Source organism: Borostomias antarcticus (assembly GCF_949987555.1).
Source record: "Borostomias antarcticus genome assembly, chromosome: 2".
NCBI lineage: Eukaryota > Metazoa > Chordata > Actinopteri > Stomiiformes > Stomiidae > Borostomias > Borostomias antarcticus.
Genome location: NC_140235.1, coordinates 26,636,974 through 26,649,030, shown reverse-complemented (window position 1 = coordinate 26,649,030; position 12,057 = coordinate 26,636,974). Strand labels below are relative to the sequence as shown.

The 12,057-nt window shown below is 46.5% G+C and overlaps 1 protein-coding gene across 1 annotated transcript; it reads left to right on the top strand.

Moving 5' to 3' along the window:
* Positions 1-3,516: 3,516 nt before the first annotated feature.
* Positions 3,517-11,741, top strand: LOC311322103 (serine/threonine-protein kinase H1-like; the record flags this gene model as incomplete). The annotated part of the gene is made up of 3 exons (XM_084454122.1): positions 3,517-3,785; positions 4,161-5,004; positions 11,481-11,741. The coding sequence occupies exons 1-3, from the start codon at positions 3,520-3,522 to the stop codon at positions 11,739-11,741; spliced, it is 1,371 nt and encodes a 456-aa protein (XP_084310248.1). The 5' UTR covers positions 3,517-3,519.
* Between the last annotated feature and the right edge of the window lie 316 nt (positions 11,742-12,057).

Here is a 12,057-nt window from a genome sequence, read left to right as displayed (position 1 = left end):
GGACTGAATATTACAAGGTCATCTGCATACATAAGATGGTTCTCTAACAGGTCACCAATCATGCATCCAGTATTACAGGCTCTCATATCCCTTTTCCACCAAGAGGGAACTGGTTCCGTGCCGGTTCGCGAACCTAATTTTGAACGGTTCCGAGCATTTTGACCAAAAAGAAACGAATTTGGGAACCCAAAAGTTGGTTCTGAACCGGCACCAAAAAATAAGTTTTTCATTGCGAACCATGGTGATATTGTGGGTGTTAAAGCTATAAACTATTAGAGGCATTCATTCACATTAATAAATATTTAAAGTAGTATTAACGGGCCAATATGACCGATTATAAGCTATCCAACGTATCCAACGTGCCAAGCAGTTGAATGTGCAGACAACCGCGCCCCCCTCCATGCGCATGATTTGTTTTTGTGTGAATAACTTGGTTGAGAGAATAGCCTGTCGCGGCTTCGGGAATGGCGCGCTTTTGGGTGTAAATGACCTCAATCACTGTCCAAGCAAATCTATTTCAGAAATAAAAGGTTACTGGGTCTGTCTGGGTTACTGTTATGTACATTATAAAAGTACTTAGCCATAGGGTAATCCAAATGAGGTTTTCTGATGGCATACTTATGCTCAGAGACTCTTTCAGCTGTCTCTTTGTAAAAGCAGCCATAAGTACAATACAAATGGTACACAATGAAGTGTTACCGTTGATAAAGGTTTTGATGTCATACACCTTACACATATTAAAATCACTATTTCGTACACACCTTTCAATCAATCAATCAATCAAAGCTTTATTTGTATAGCGCATTTCATACCCAGAGGCAACACAATGCGCTTTACAGAGAACAAGGGACCTTTATATTATCACAATGGCTGTAAAAGCCACATTTATAAGTACCCTTCATTGGTCGATGAAGCCACATTTTTGGTCATTAAAGGTACCCCGAGGAGTTTATTTTTGGTTACGAAACAGTCTCATTTTAATGTGGGTGAATCTACATTAACCACACTTGTTTATGTGTCCATTTTCGACAAATGTTGTTTCTTCTATGTAGTTTATTTTTAGATTATTATTTTGTGGTCGGGTCGTCCAGAACTTCCTTGGAATGACGAAACGATTTATTGCAGTAGCCTACGCCGCCGACAAGAGACAGCGCGAGCAAATATGACCATTATATATTGTCAAAAGTAACAATACTAGTAAGACCTATGTAATTACCTCGTCGGTGGCCATCGTTCCATCTTCAAAACACCCGGCTCAGGTAGCTAAGGTTTACGACAGTGCACGGGGAGGCTCATGGGAAATGTGGTCTTTTTGGGCGGAAAACACTTCTCGTAGGGCCTTTAACAGGGAGATGGCTTGGTACTAAACGATCTCATAATGTAGGGGCCCTCTTGAAATTGATCTTAGGAGGGGCAGGAAGCACTTCCCTAAGAATATGGTTACTTTTAATAATATTCCAGTTTGACTGTATTGTCGTTTTAATGGGATTTGCTAGAGAACTGTATCATCAGACAAAGTAATCCTGCTCTTGTCCTGAGGATCTTCTTTTCTTTAAAGAGTTCAGATCTAAAAGTAGACTGAGCCTTTCTGTAATCCATTTAATTTTCAAAATCAACACCACTTCGAGGCCTCCTATGAGGTGTTGCTTTCGTTCCGACCACCACACCTTGGCAAAGAGCAGAGAATCACCTCTCCAACACATCTCCATTCGGGTAACACATCCTCCAACCATGAGCGCAGTAATGAACTGAACTGGTGAAGGGTAGATGTGCTCTAGACCACAGTTCTAGCCTAATCTGATTCACATCATTGGGAGTAAAAGTAATGGCTTTTACTCCCAAGACCCTGGCACTACCAATACCACACACATGTTGTGGTTCATTTATAAACCGGGACAGCCTTTTAGTAATCAGATAGTGGTTCGATAACACTGAGCTGCTGATTCCCCGGAGGAGAGCTTCTGAAGGACGATTTACCATCTCAGCCCTGTGATGTGATGCGTATACTCTGTTGGCTACAGTGGGGGGGTGTGTGTGTGTGTGTGTTTGTGTGTGTGTGTGCGTGCCTGTGTGTGTGTGTGTGTGTGTGTGTGTATTTGAGTGAGTGGGAGAAAAAGAGAGAGATGAGAGAAAAGAGAGAGACGGAGAGAAAGAAAATGACAGTAACATTACCAGCGTACAGAACCCACTGTCACAATGCTACAGAGTCCTCTCTCTGGTTGGTGATTTGGTGACTGAGTTGTTCTTAAATAGATATGTCGAACAAGCAGTAGGGCACTAATAAAGCATTATGGAACGAGAAGCAGTGGGATGGCACGGATATCGCCACAGCTAGCGGGAGTGGTTAGGCTCGACGCGCAGCGGAGGCCGTTACACCCCGCTAGCCGTGGCAATATCCGTGACATCCCACAGCTTCGAGTTCCATAATGCTTTTATACAACGGTTGCCACATTTATCTGTCAATATTTCAAAAAGAAAGACAATACGAACTTTAAAATGTATTTTTAATGTAACTATTTGCTAATCATTTGCGGATATTTCAGCTGAAAAAGGGAATGTTGCCAGGCAACGACAATGCTACAGCACATCTTTGTGAACATTGATCTGGACACTGCCACGGCTACTAATAAGAGGTGGATTGATATTAAAACATGTGCGAACATTCCATTTTAGCGTGGGGATATCGTGGTTATCGCCACGGCTGGAATGGAAACTGACTGAAATAGAGACAATGGACCGGATCTATACCGTTGTATAAAACATGTTACTGTGACACTGAGACTGCTGGAATGGAAATTATTTTTGCTATCCCGAGGCTTGATGGCTAAGCTACTTTGTGGTTAACTAGATCTAGATAGATAGAGAGAGATAGATAGATAGATAGATAGATAGATAGATAGATAGATAGATAGATAGATAGATAGATAGATAGATAGATAGATAGATAGATAGATAGAGCAAGGCCAAAAACATGGTATTTTTTATGTAAAGACTGCACGATCCTGACTAGGCTAATGTGGATTTACATTACAGTATCTAATGTGACATAGGCTACCTCAAATAGCCGATTTACAATAGTCTATATGCTCTATATGTAGATCACGGAGCAGTAGTCTACAGTTATATCCAACTGAAAAGCTTTCTCTGTTGAGACACTGAAATGCAGGCAGGCATTATTTCCAACGTGCGCAATTAAGAATGACAAAGCTTCAAAACAATTTATGTTGACGTGGAACTTTTGACACCTGACTATCTGCGCTCGTGGGGTCCACCGGCGTAGGAGGAGCGAGCGATTGTCTGCAGAGTTGTAAATCTATTCACACCTTCTAAACATCTCACCTGGCTTTATTGGTCTGGGTACTCCTGTAAGCTTTAGGTACACGCCTCTTCACAAGGGTTGGGTGTTTCTATCTAAGTTAGACTGCGATGACATGCAGACTACGTAGAGGATTTATACTGAACCTACGCCTATAGACTACTGGCCTTCTATCCATCGTGATTCTTAGTTGGGTTTTAGTAATGGGCTGTGGGACTAGCAAGGTGTTCTCGGAGACCTCGAAGAACAGCTACGTTAGCTTTGTAAAGACGTTCGTGGACTACAACAAGCGAAAAGAGTTTGATAAGACACAGAAATGTAACGGGAAGCAGAAAGACGTGTGGGGAGCCGACAACAGTGAACGTAGAAAGCCAAAAGTAAACCTCCAGCAGCTGACAACCAACAATGGGCAGAGGCAGAGCAAAGTTGCCAAGTATAGGGTGACGTTTGATCCTCGAGTGACTGCAAGGTAAAATAATAATAATAATACGATGAAATACATGCACTATCAAAGATCTATTCTCTGGGAACATTATGATGAACCCGTTGATGTTTGTGTTACCTTGATGGTGGTGGTGGTGGTGGTGGTGGTGATGATGATGATGATGATGATGGCAGTGTGGCGGTGATGATAACATAGTTACCTAAAACTGTTTATTTAGCATAGAGAAAAGGTTCCCTGAAATGTCGGCATACATTATTCTACCTTTTGTTTCGAAAGAAATATTCTGTCAACTTATTGTGCCTAGTACTCATGCTATTACGAGTTAATACACTCATAATAATTACTAGTTTCACTGATTATCCCACACCTGCACCTCATCATTCCGTTTTCCTGCGCCAGGTATGACATCAAGGCCCTGATTGGCCGAGGAAGCTTCAGCCGTGTCGTGCGCGCGGAGCACCGGGCCACGCGGCAGCCCTTCGCCATCAAGATGGCGGAAGTGGCGGCTCCGGAGGGGCGGCAGGCCTGCGCCGCCGAGCTGTCGGTGCTGCGGAGGGTGCGCCACGCCAACGTGGTGCGGCTGGCGGAGGTCTTCCAGACGGCCCGCCGGGTCTACATGGTCCTGGAGCTGGCCACGGGCGGGCAGCTGCTGGACCGCGTGGTGGCCAGGGGCCACTTCACCGAGCGCCACGCCGCCCGCGCCCTGCGCATGGCACTGGACGGCGTGGCCTACCTCCACTCCCTGGGCATCGTCCACCGGGACCTGAAGCCGGAGAACCTGCTGTACTACCACCCCGGGGCCGAATCCAGGCTGCTGGTGACCGACTTCGGCCTGGCCAGCGGCAGCGGCCGGGACCCAGGAGGGGCCGGAGGGGGAGCGGGCGAGGACAGAGCCAAGGGCGGCGGAGGAGGAGACGGCACCAGGAGAGGAGGAAAAACAACGAGGCACGGAGGTGGGGGGGAAGTTGAGGGGCCGGGAGGAGGCGGGGACACGGAGGGCGCCGGAGGAGGAGGCGGCGGTGGCGGCGAGGCGGCGGACTGGGCATTGGTGACTGTTCGCGGGACCCCGGAGTACATGGCCCCTGAGGTGGTGCTGAGGAGACCCTGTACGCGTGCGCTGGATATGTGGGCCCTGGGGGTCATCGCCTATGTCCTGCTGAGCGGTTCCCTGCCCTTCGAGGACGACAGCCGGCCCAGACTCTACAGGGCCGTTGTGAGAGGAAAATACAGCTTCCACGGGGAGGTGAGTCTACAGCCGACTGACTTTTTCTGTCAAATAAGGCACTTGGGCTGCACTTGACGCATTCCACCGTGCATACTGAAACCAATAGATTCCACGCACGTTAAGTAAATCAAATGCTCCTCACTCTCAAGTATTGAACCAAAGTACTACTTTAGAAGATCTGATATTCAGGTCATGACTGCTACTCTATCAGGCCGGCTGGATGCGGGTGTTTCGTGACTTGGATGTGTGCTTTGCAGGCAGTGGTCTCTGAAATATTTCCCAGCCCTGGTGCAGATTGTCAATCACTGTGTTGTCACTCATGTCAAAAATACATACACACACACACACACTATCAGGCATCTATCACATGATCTAATTGTAGCACGATAATGTCTGCCAATTAATACTTAATTAAGTACACCTTGATAGAAATGAATTTCTTCTCATTGATCTTTTGTAAGCTTAAGTGTGGCGCGCAGGTCAATGGGTGCATGTGTTTGTTTAGGTGTTTCCTCTTTCCGTTTGATTTAGCACTCTGAAAAGGCCTTGAGGGGCAAATAGACGCTTCTGTTTACTTCCACTCCCTCCTCCTCCTCCTCTTCTTTTGCCTAGATATAGTGGATATTTCTGCAGCTTGTTCTGTCTAGCGGTGGTGAGTTTTGGGGCCTGTCTCTTCACGCTGATTACACCCAAGAGTGGATTAATTAAGAGTCTCCACGGTCCCAATTCTGGCGGATATGGGCAGACATGTCAGTCCGACCTACGAGAGGCTCTCTTCCATATGCCGTGGTCTCATTATCCCCCAGTGTTTGCTGCCGCGCAGACCACCGGAGAACAAGGGGGTGTGTTATCCTGCACTCCTGCTGGAGTTTTACACACAGGGCTCGTTTCTCTTATTCCGCTGTGGGTTTTAATGTGTCTCATATTAGGGCGCAGACCTGATTCACAAGAATGTCAAGGGTCTGGAAACTCGCAGTTCATTTTCGATTTCCGAGGGGCATTATCAACGGGTGTAAATCAAAACGCCTCTGGACGCAGTTGGATATAACTATAACCAGCGGTGAAAATTAACTTTTTGGCTCATGGTGAGTCACCTGCCAAGGGGACTGTTGATGAAAAAATCAACCGGCCAAGTAATTTTTTTTTTCATATAGCCTTCCGAAATCTAGTCGCCAATTGGACATTTTACCTGCATTTGACCTGTCACAGGTGTTAATTTTCAGCCCTGCCTATAACCAATCAGAGCAGTTAAATGTGTGACATAGCTCGCTCCTCTGTACAATCATAGTATCAAACCCGCCCCATATTAGATAAACGGCTGTGATTGGCCCGACCAATATCTGGTCAGGTGGAAATCAGTTTGAGCTGAGCCATACAGGATCACTGCAGCTCCCTCTCAGACGTTTCCCCAGGCCTTATGGTCTTGGCCAGCCTGACGTCACCATCCTGATCACGTGAGCTCACATTTTCATTCCACAGATCAGTCTGGTAACACACCCACTGGTAACAGCCAGCCCAAATATTAAGGATGAGATCTCAAATGCATAGAACAACCTGTGGGCATTAATTTCAAACCTTTATTTATACTGGTAAAGTACTGAGGTTTCCCTCATTTACAGTTCACGCTAAACTGTAAACCGCTTTGGATAGATCAGGCTTGTTTCATTTGTACCCAGAAATGGTCAAATGGAGTTTTCCTTGCAAGTTATACCATCAAGAAAAATCTCCCTACCCTATTCTAAGTCAGTGGTCTACTCCTACAACTACAAATATTAGCAAGTGGCTAATTTGTGTTGCAGTGACTAAACAGAATCACAAATCCATCCAGTATTTCAACTGAAAATGAAGTCATCCTAAAAAGAGTGGCAGCTCAGAGTTCTGTCGTTGATGGATTAGACATCAGTCACATGTTGACAGGAGTGTTGGTTGGTTGCTCTCTGCTTACTGTGCTTTGTATGCGTCTAAACACCCACCCACACACACGCATACACAGGCTGCCACACAGAATCAAACACACACACACACAAACCAAGGTTATTATAGTTAACAAAAACTAGGTGTGAAAAAACATTTTAGTTAACTGAAATACAATAAAACACATACCAAAAAACACACATATTCTCTCTCACACACACACAAACAAACAAACACACAGACATACACACACACACACACACACACACACAGACTCGTACTCAAACAAACAAACACACACACACACACACACACAGTGCATAGACAAATACAGTACAATACATACAGTACATAGATTCTTACACACAGACTCTCATACACAAACAAATACACTTACACATACATAGACACATAAACACTCTCACATACACAAACACACACACACACACACAAATACACACACACACAGATGATGTGAATTAGCAACATGTACATTAAAGGAGAAATACATACATATCACATACTGAATCACATCACATCAAAGTATGCCGTTCCAAGGGTATTGCTGGACCTGTGTCGTTTAAAGCTTTTCCACCGCGTTTCGACCACAGTGGTTCAATAACGAAACTTCAACCCTCCAATCATTTAAGCTGCCTCATAAAACAGAGCAAACGGGGGAGAGCCAGGGGAGGAGCGCGGGGGAGGAGACGGCAGAACGATAGCGCCGGTGTCACCCAGGGGGCCGAGCGGCGAGATGGAAGTGAGACCGGTGCGTCTGTGTAAACAGCCCCAGGCCCCTGGCCTCAGCGTCATTCCTCTCTCTCTCTCTCTCTCTCTCTCTCTCTCTCTCTCTCTCTCTCTTCATCCGTCATCACCCCTCTCCTTCCCTCTCACCCGCCACTGCCCTGTGCCCCCACAGGTGCGACACCCCCCTGCCCTGGGGAGCTGTAGCGGAGCTTCACACTTCCGCGTTAACAGAGCTATGGAGGGAGGGAGGGAGAGAGGAGGATGATGGAGGGATAGGGGGATGTGGAGGTTGCCTCTGGGCGTTTTGCACATTATCACTCTACCTGTTCGCCACACGCTCTCCCGCGCTTAATCTGAGCTCATCTTGTCTGATGTGCCTTTGGGGATATAGTGTGCGTTCATGCGCGTGTGGGTGCATGTGTGTGTGTGTGTGTTTGTATGCTGTGCACACTCAAGAATAAAATCCCTACATTTGTTTGTTTATACAGTATACTTTTACAATTCAATGGCCACAATCTAGCTTAGCAATTTTGCTGCATTCTTCCAAAACACACAGTATGATGTAATGTCCTTGCATATATGCATCCTGGATTTAGCCACAGCAGACAATCAACAATGTCATGGGTAGCCCAGTCTGCCACCTAGTGAGCTTACTGTGAATGAATCCAAGAGCCAAAGACAGGGACTCTTTCTCTCCTCTATCTACATCACAGCACACAGGGCATTTCAATTCGTTGCCTGGCAGAATATCAATATTATTGTTATGAAGCTGTATATGCTAGTTAGATAAGCCAGAGAGGACTCCAGCTTTCACTTGGCTTTGATGGTAAGATAATAAACTATGCGCTTTCTGTTTTGTAAAAAAATCTCCCCGGGGAAGTGAAGTTCCTCTGAATCTAAGAGGTAGAATCAATCTTTAGCGGTGTGTCTGAAAAGCTTGCACGCCGTCGTACATTATTCAAGAGTGTGCTACCCACACACAATCACATTAAAGTCATCTTAGCCCCCGGCGTCGCCTTCATTCGTTGTAATTATGGGTTTGTCAGGTAAGGATGTAGAGCTCGTGTTGGAGGAACACTGATGCTGCACATCCACACACTAACAAGATGGTGCTCAATAAGCCAGCCAGGCCTGGTAGGTTTACTCGGCGTAAACACCTCTTCTCTCCGCCAGATATCCTCCCCTCTCTCTCCCTCCGTTTCTCTCTTTCTCTCTCTCTCTCTTTCTCTCTCTCTCTCTCCGTCCTTCCCCAAACTGACTGCTCGGCAGTGATGTATGGCTCCCTCTCTCTTCCCTTCCTCCAAACCTAATAAAGAAAAAATGTAGGAAATAAAACAAATAAAACTTCTTCAGGTGGCCCAGTTCCAAAGATAACGTAGAGAGAGAGAGAGAGAGAGAGAGAGAGGCGTAAGGATATAAAGATCTGCCAAATCGTCAATACTTTCGTATCTGAAGGTTCTGTAGCTTATACCATCTAAACCTTGAAAGTTACTGTACTATATACTCAGAATCTGAACACAACAAATGCTGGCCCTTCGCTAGGCTCCCCGGGAAGTCCTAAACAGGATGTATTGCAGTAGGTGCACAGTACCTTACAGAGAGAGTCATGAGAAAGAATAGTCAACAAATCCGAGTGAGTAAGAAAGTCAAACGAGCATTAAAGGGCACCGCATATGCTGTTTTTACCTACCTAAAATCGGTTTCTGGGGTCACAGAAAAGTGAATTTGAATGTCCTATGCAGAAAAAAACTCACATTTCGCCCCTGAGCTATCTTATTTCGTCTGTCTGAATGGATTCCTGTGAATGCCCCGTTGACCAATGAGATGGAGGGGGAGGGGCGGGGGACAAGATGTAGCAATACGTGTGGGTTTTTGCAGCTGAAAACAGAACAGCGATGCGGCATAATTCCTGATGTGACGCGCTCGACTCGGCTGGAAAAAGCACACCTGTGGCCTGGAAGCTTGGGCGCTAGGGCGGGACCTGCTGGGCAGGACTATGATAATGCTCCTAGATCTACGTCACCAAAACGTCAGTAACAACGCGGAAAACTCTTAAAATCCGAATGGCTTGTTGAAGGGTGGAGCTTCCAGGGCAGGAGAAAGTGTGCTGACCATAAACAAACGACTGGGTTGTTTGATATCAACTTTTGTACATTGGTAGGACCAACATGTATATGATAAACACATTAAAAAAAAAGTGATTTAGCATGTGCGGTGCCCTTTAAGTTCCCAGAACTCAAACACATTTTCTCCCACCGCAGATGAACTGAACGTGACGCTTTCAGGTGTGAAATAATAATAATGAAAGAAAGATGTGAGGTGACTATCTGGCACCTGCGCTGTTGCTCTGCTCTGCTCTGCCATGCTCAGCTCTTCTTTGAGGCTTCTCTTGCCATTGACTTCACTATCCCTAGGAGTGAGACCTGCTTCTTTGAATGCCTTGCGTTGGCAACAATCATACAGTTGTCAATTTCATGCTTGATTAATTGCCATTACTGAGTGAGCGAGAGAAAAAAGAGGAGAAATGTGTTTCTGGATTAAACTGGAAGGCGAGAACTCCCTGAAGAGCGAGGGCTTAGCTCGCGCACATTCTTGAATCAAGAGAAACTTTCTTTCAAAGGCCCGCGTTTGTAGCCAGCGATGTGTTACAGTTTGAAACGTTTGAACAGCAAGGCGCTTGATTACAGGGAATATTTTTGCATTTGAAAGATTGCCAGGGAGCTGATTGAAGCAATCGTCTCTTTTCAGCACCGAGTGGCACTAATCATTGCTTGGTGTACATGAATGATAATTGCCATGAATGGTAATGGAAATGTCTCTTATTTACACACAAACGCAAAAGCTTGGAAAGATAGATATGAAGAGAGAGAGGGAGAGAGAGAGATGGACAAAACAGAGAGAATCATTCGACTCAACCCTCCCCCTCCCACCTTAAATTAGTAGATACAGCCTCATCATGTACAGTACTGTATCTTCACATGTCCCAACAAAAGGGTGTGTTTTCTCTGATGCTGTTAGTCTTTTTTTGTGTCTGTCACCCAAGAGGATTTCGCCTTGCACCTGATAGTCATCGAGCTTAATCTTGAGGATGCTACTCCATCTGAGACCTAATATAACTATGTTCATGTCCGTATCAACCATGTTTCATCGAATCATCGTATCCAGTGAAGGAACATAAATGTCACTGAATAGAATAAGTGTGTGTCTAGGGATTTAGCTGTATTATCTTCCAGGACAAAAACAATTGTTGAATATGCTATTGAATATTTAATTGATTTTATACAGTCCTCAGGGCCATTCCGAGATGCAGCACATTGTTGATTTGAAACAAATTTCCGAGTGGCATTTGGTTGGTGACACTGGATATGATTTGATATTTCAGTTAACAAAGAACTAAGAGAGCGCATGGATGTATGTCAGTGCGGGCCTCTATTTTGAAACGAACACAAACCAAGAATAGTTCTGGATCTTTCTCCCTCATGTGCAGGAAATGCCAGTCTTATCATATTGAGGCTCCACATTGCCAATATCAAGACCATATCTGATGCTCAGTGACATTTGAATGTGCATATTGTTTCTAATTCTGGATGATATGGTCACAGAGGATGGGAATCGTTGTCTTGATAGGATCCTGTCTACTCTGCCCACATGAACAGATGGACTTTGAATACAACATGAATCGGTGTGGAATGTAGACAGTTACCAGGTAGTAGCCGCCTAAAGAAATTCAGCCCATCTGTTTATGCGAGCAGAGTAGACTCTGCAGAACTGAGTGTTGAATCCCACTCACATCATGGTCGCTCACCCTCCTATGTCTCTCCTACTATATCTAGCCCTGGCCCTCCGTGTCCAACCTGGCCAAGGACTTCATCGAGCGCCTGCTGGTCCCGGACCCTGCCTCTCGCCTGACCGGCGAGCAGTCCCTCCGCCACCCCTGGGTGGCCACCAGGGCGGCCGGCTCCTCCACCAAGAACCTGCACCGCTCCATCTCGCAGAACCTCCGCCGGCGCGCCTCCCGCGCCTCCTCCCGCCGCCCCAGCACGGCGGCGTCCTCCGGCCTCGACGCCGGCCCCACGGGACCCTGGGGGAATTAGAGCAAGGTCCGCTGGAGAAGAACCACCGGGGGCTGAGCTCAGCCAGACCAGAAGGGACACGCCTCGGCCGTCCAACCACAGCCAGCAGCCACCCACCTCCACCACCCCCAGAGCTGCCACCTGCAGCCAGCCAGGGGATTGAGTGAGAGGTGGGTTAATGCGGGGAAGGGAACAGCTGCTCCAGCTTGGGCCACGCTACCATGGCAGACCTCAGCAGCTCCCCAGGCTCACTCTCAATCCCAGCCCCTGGTAGACCGTCTGGGTCATACTGAGGCCAATACGGTAGCTAGCAGAGTCCCAGACTGAGCCACTTGAG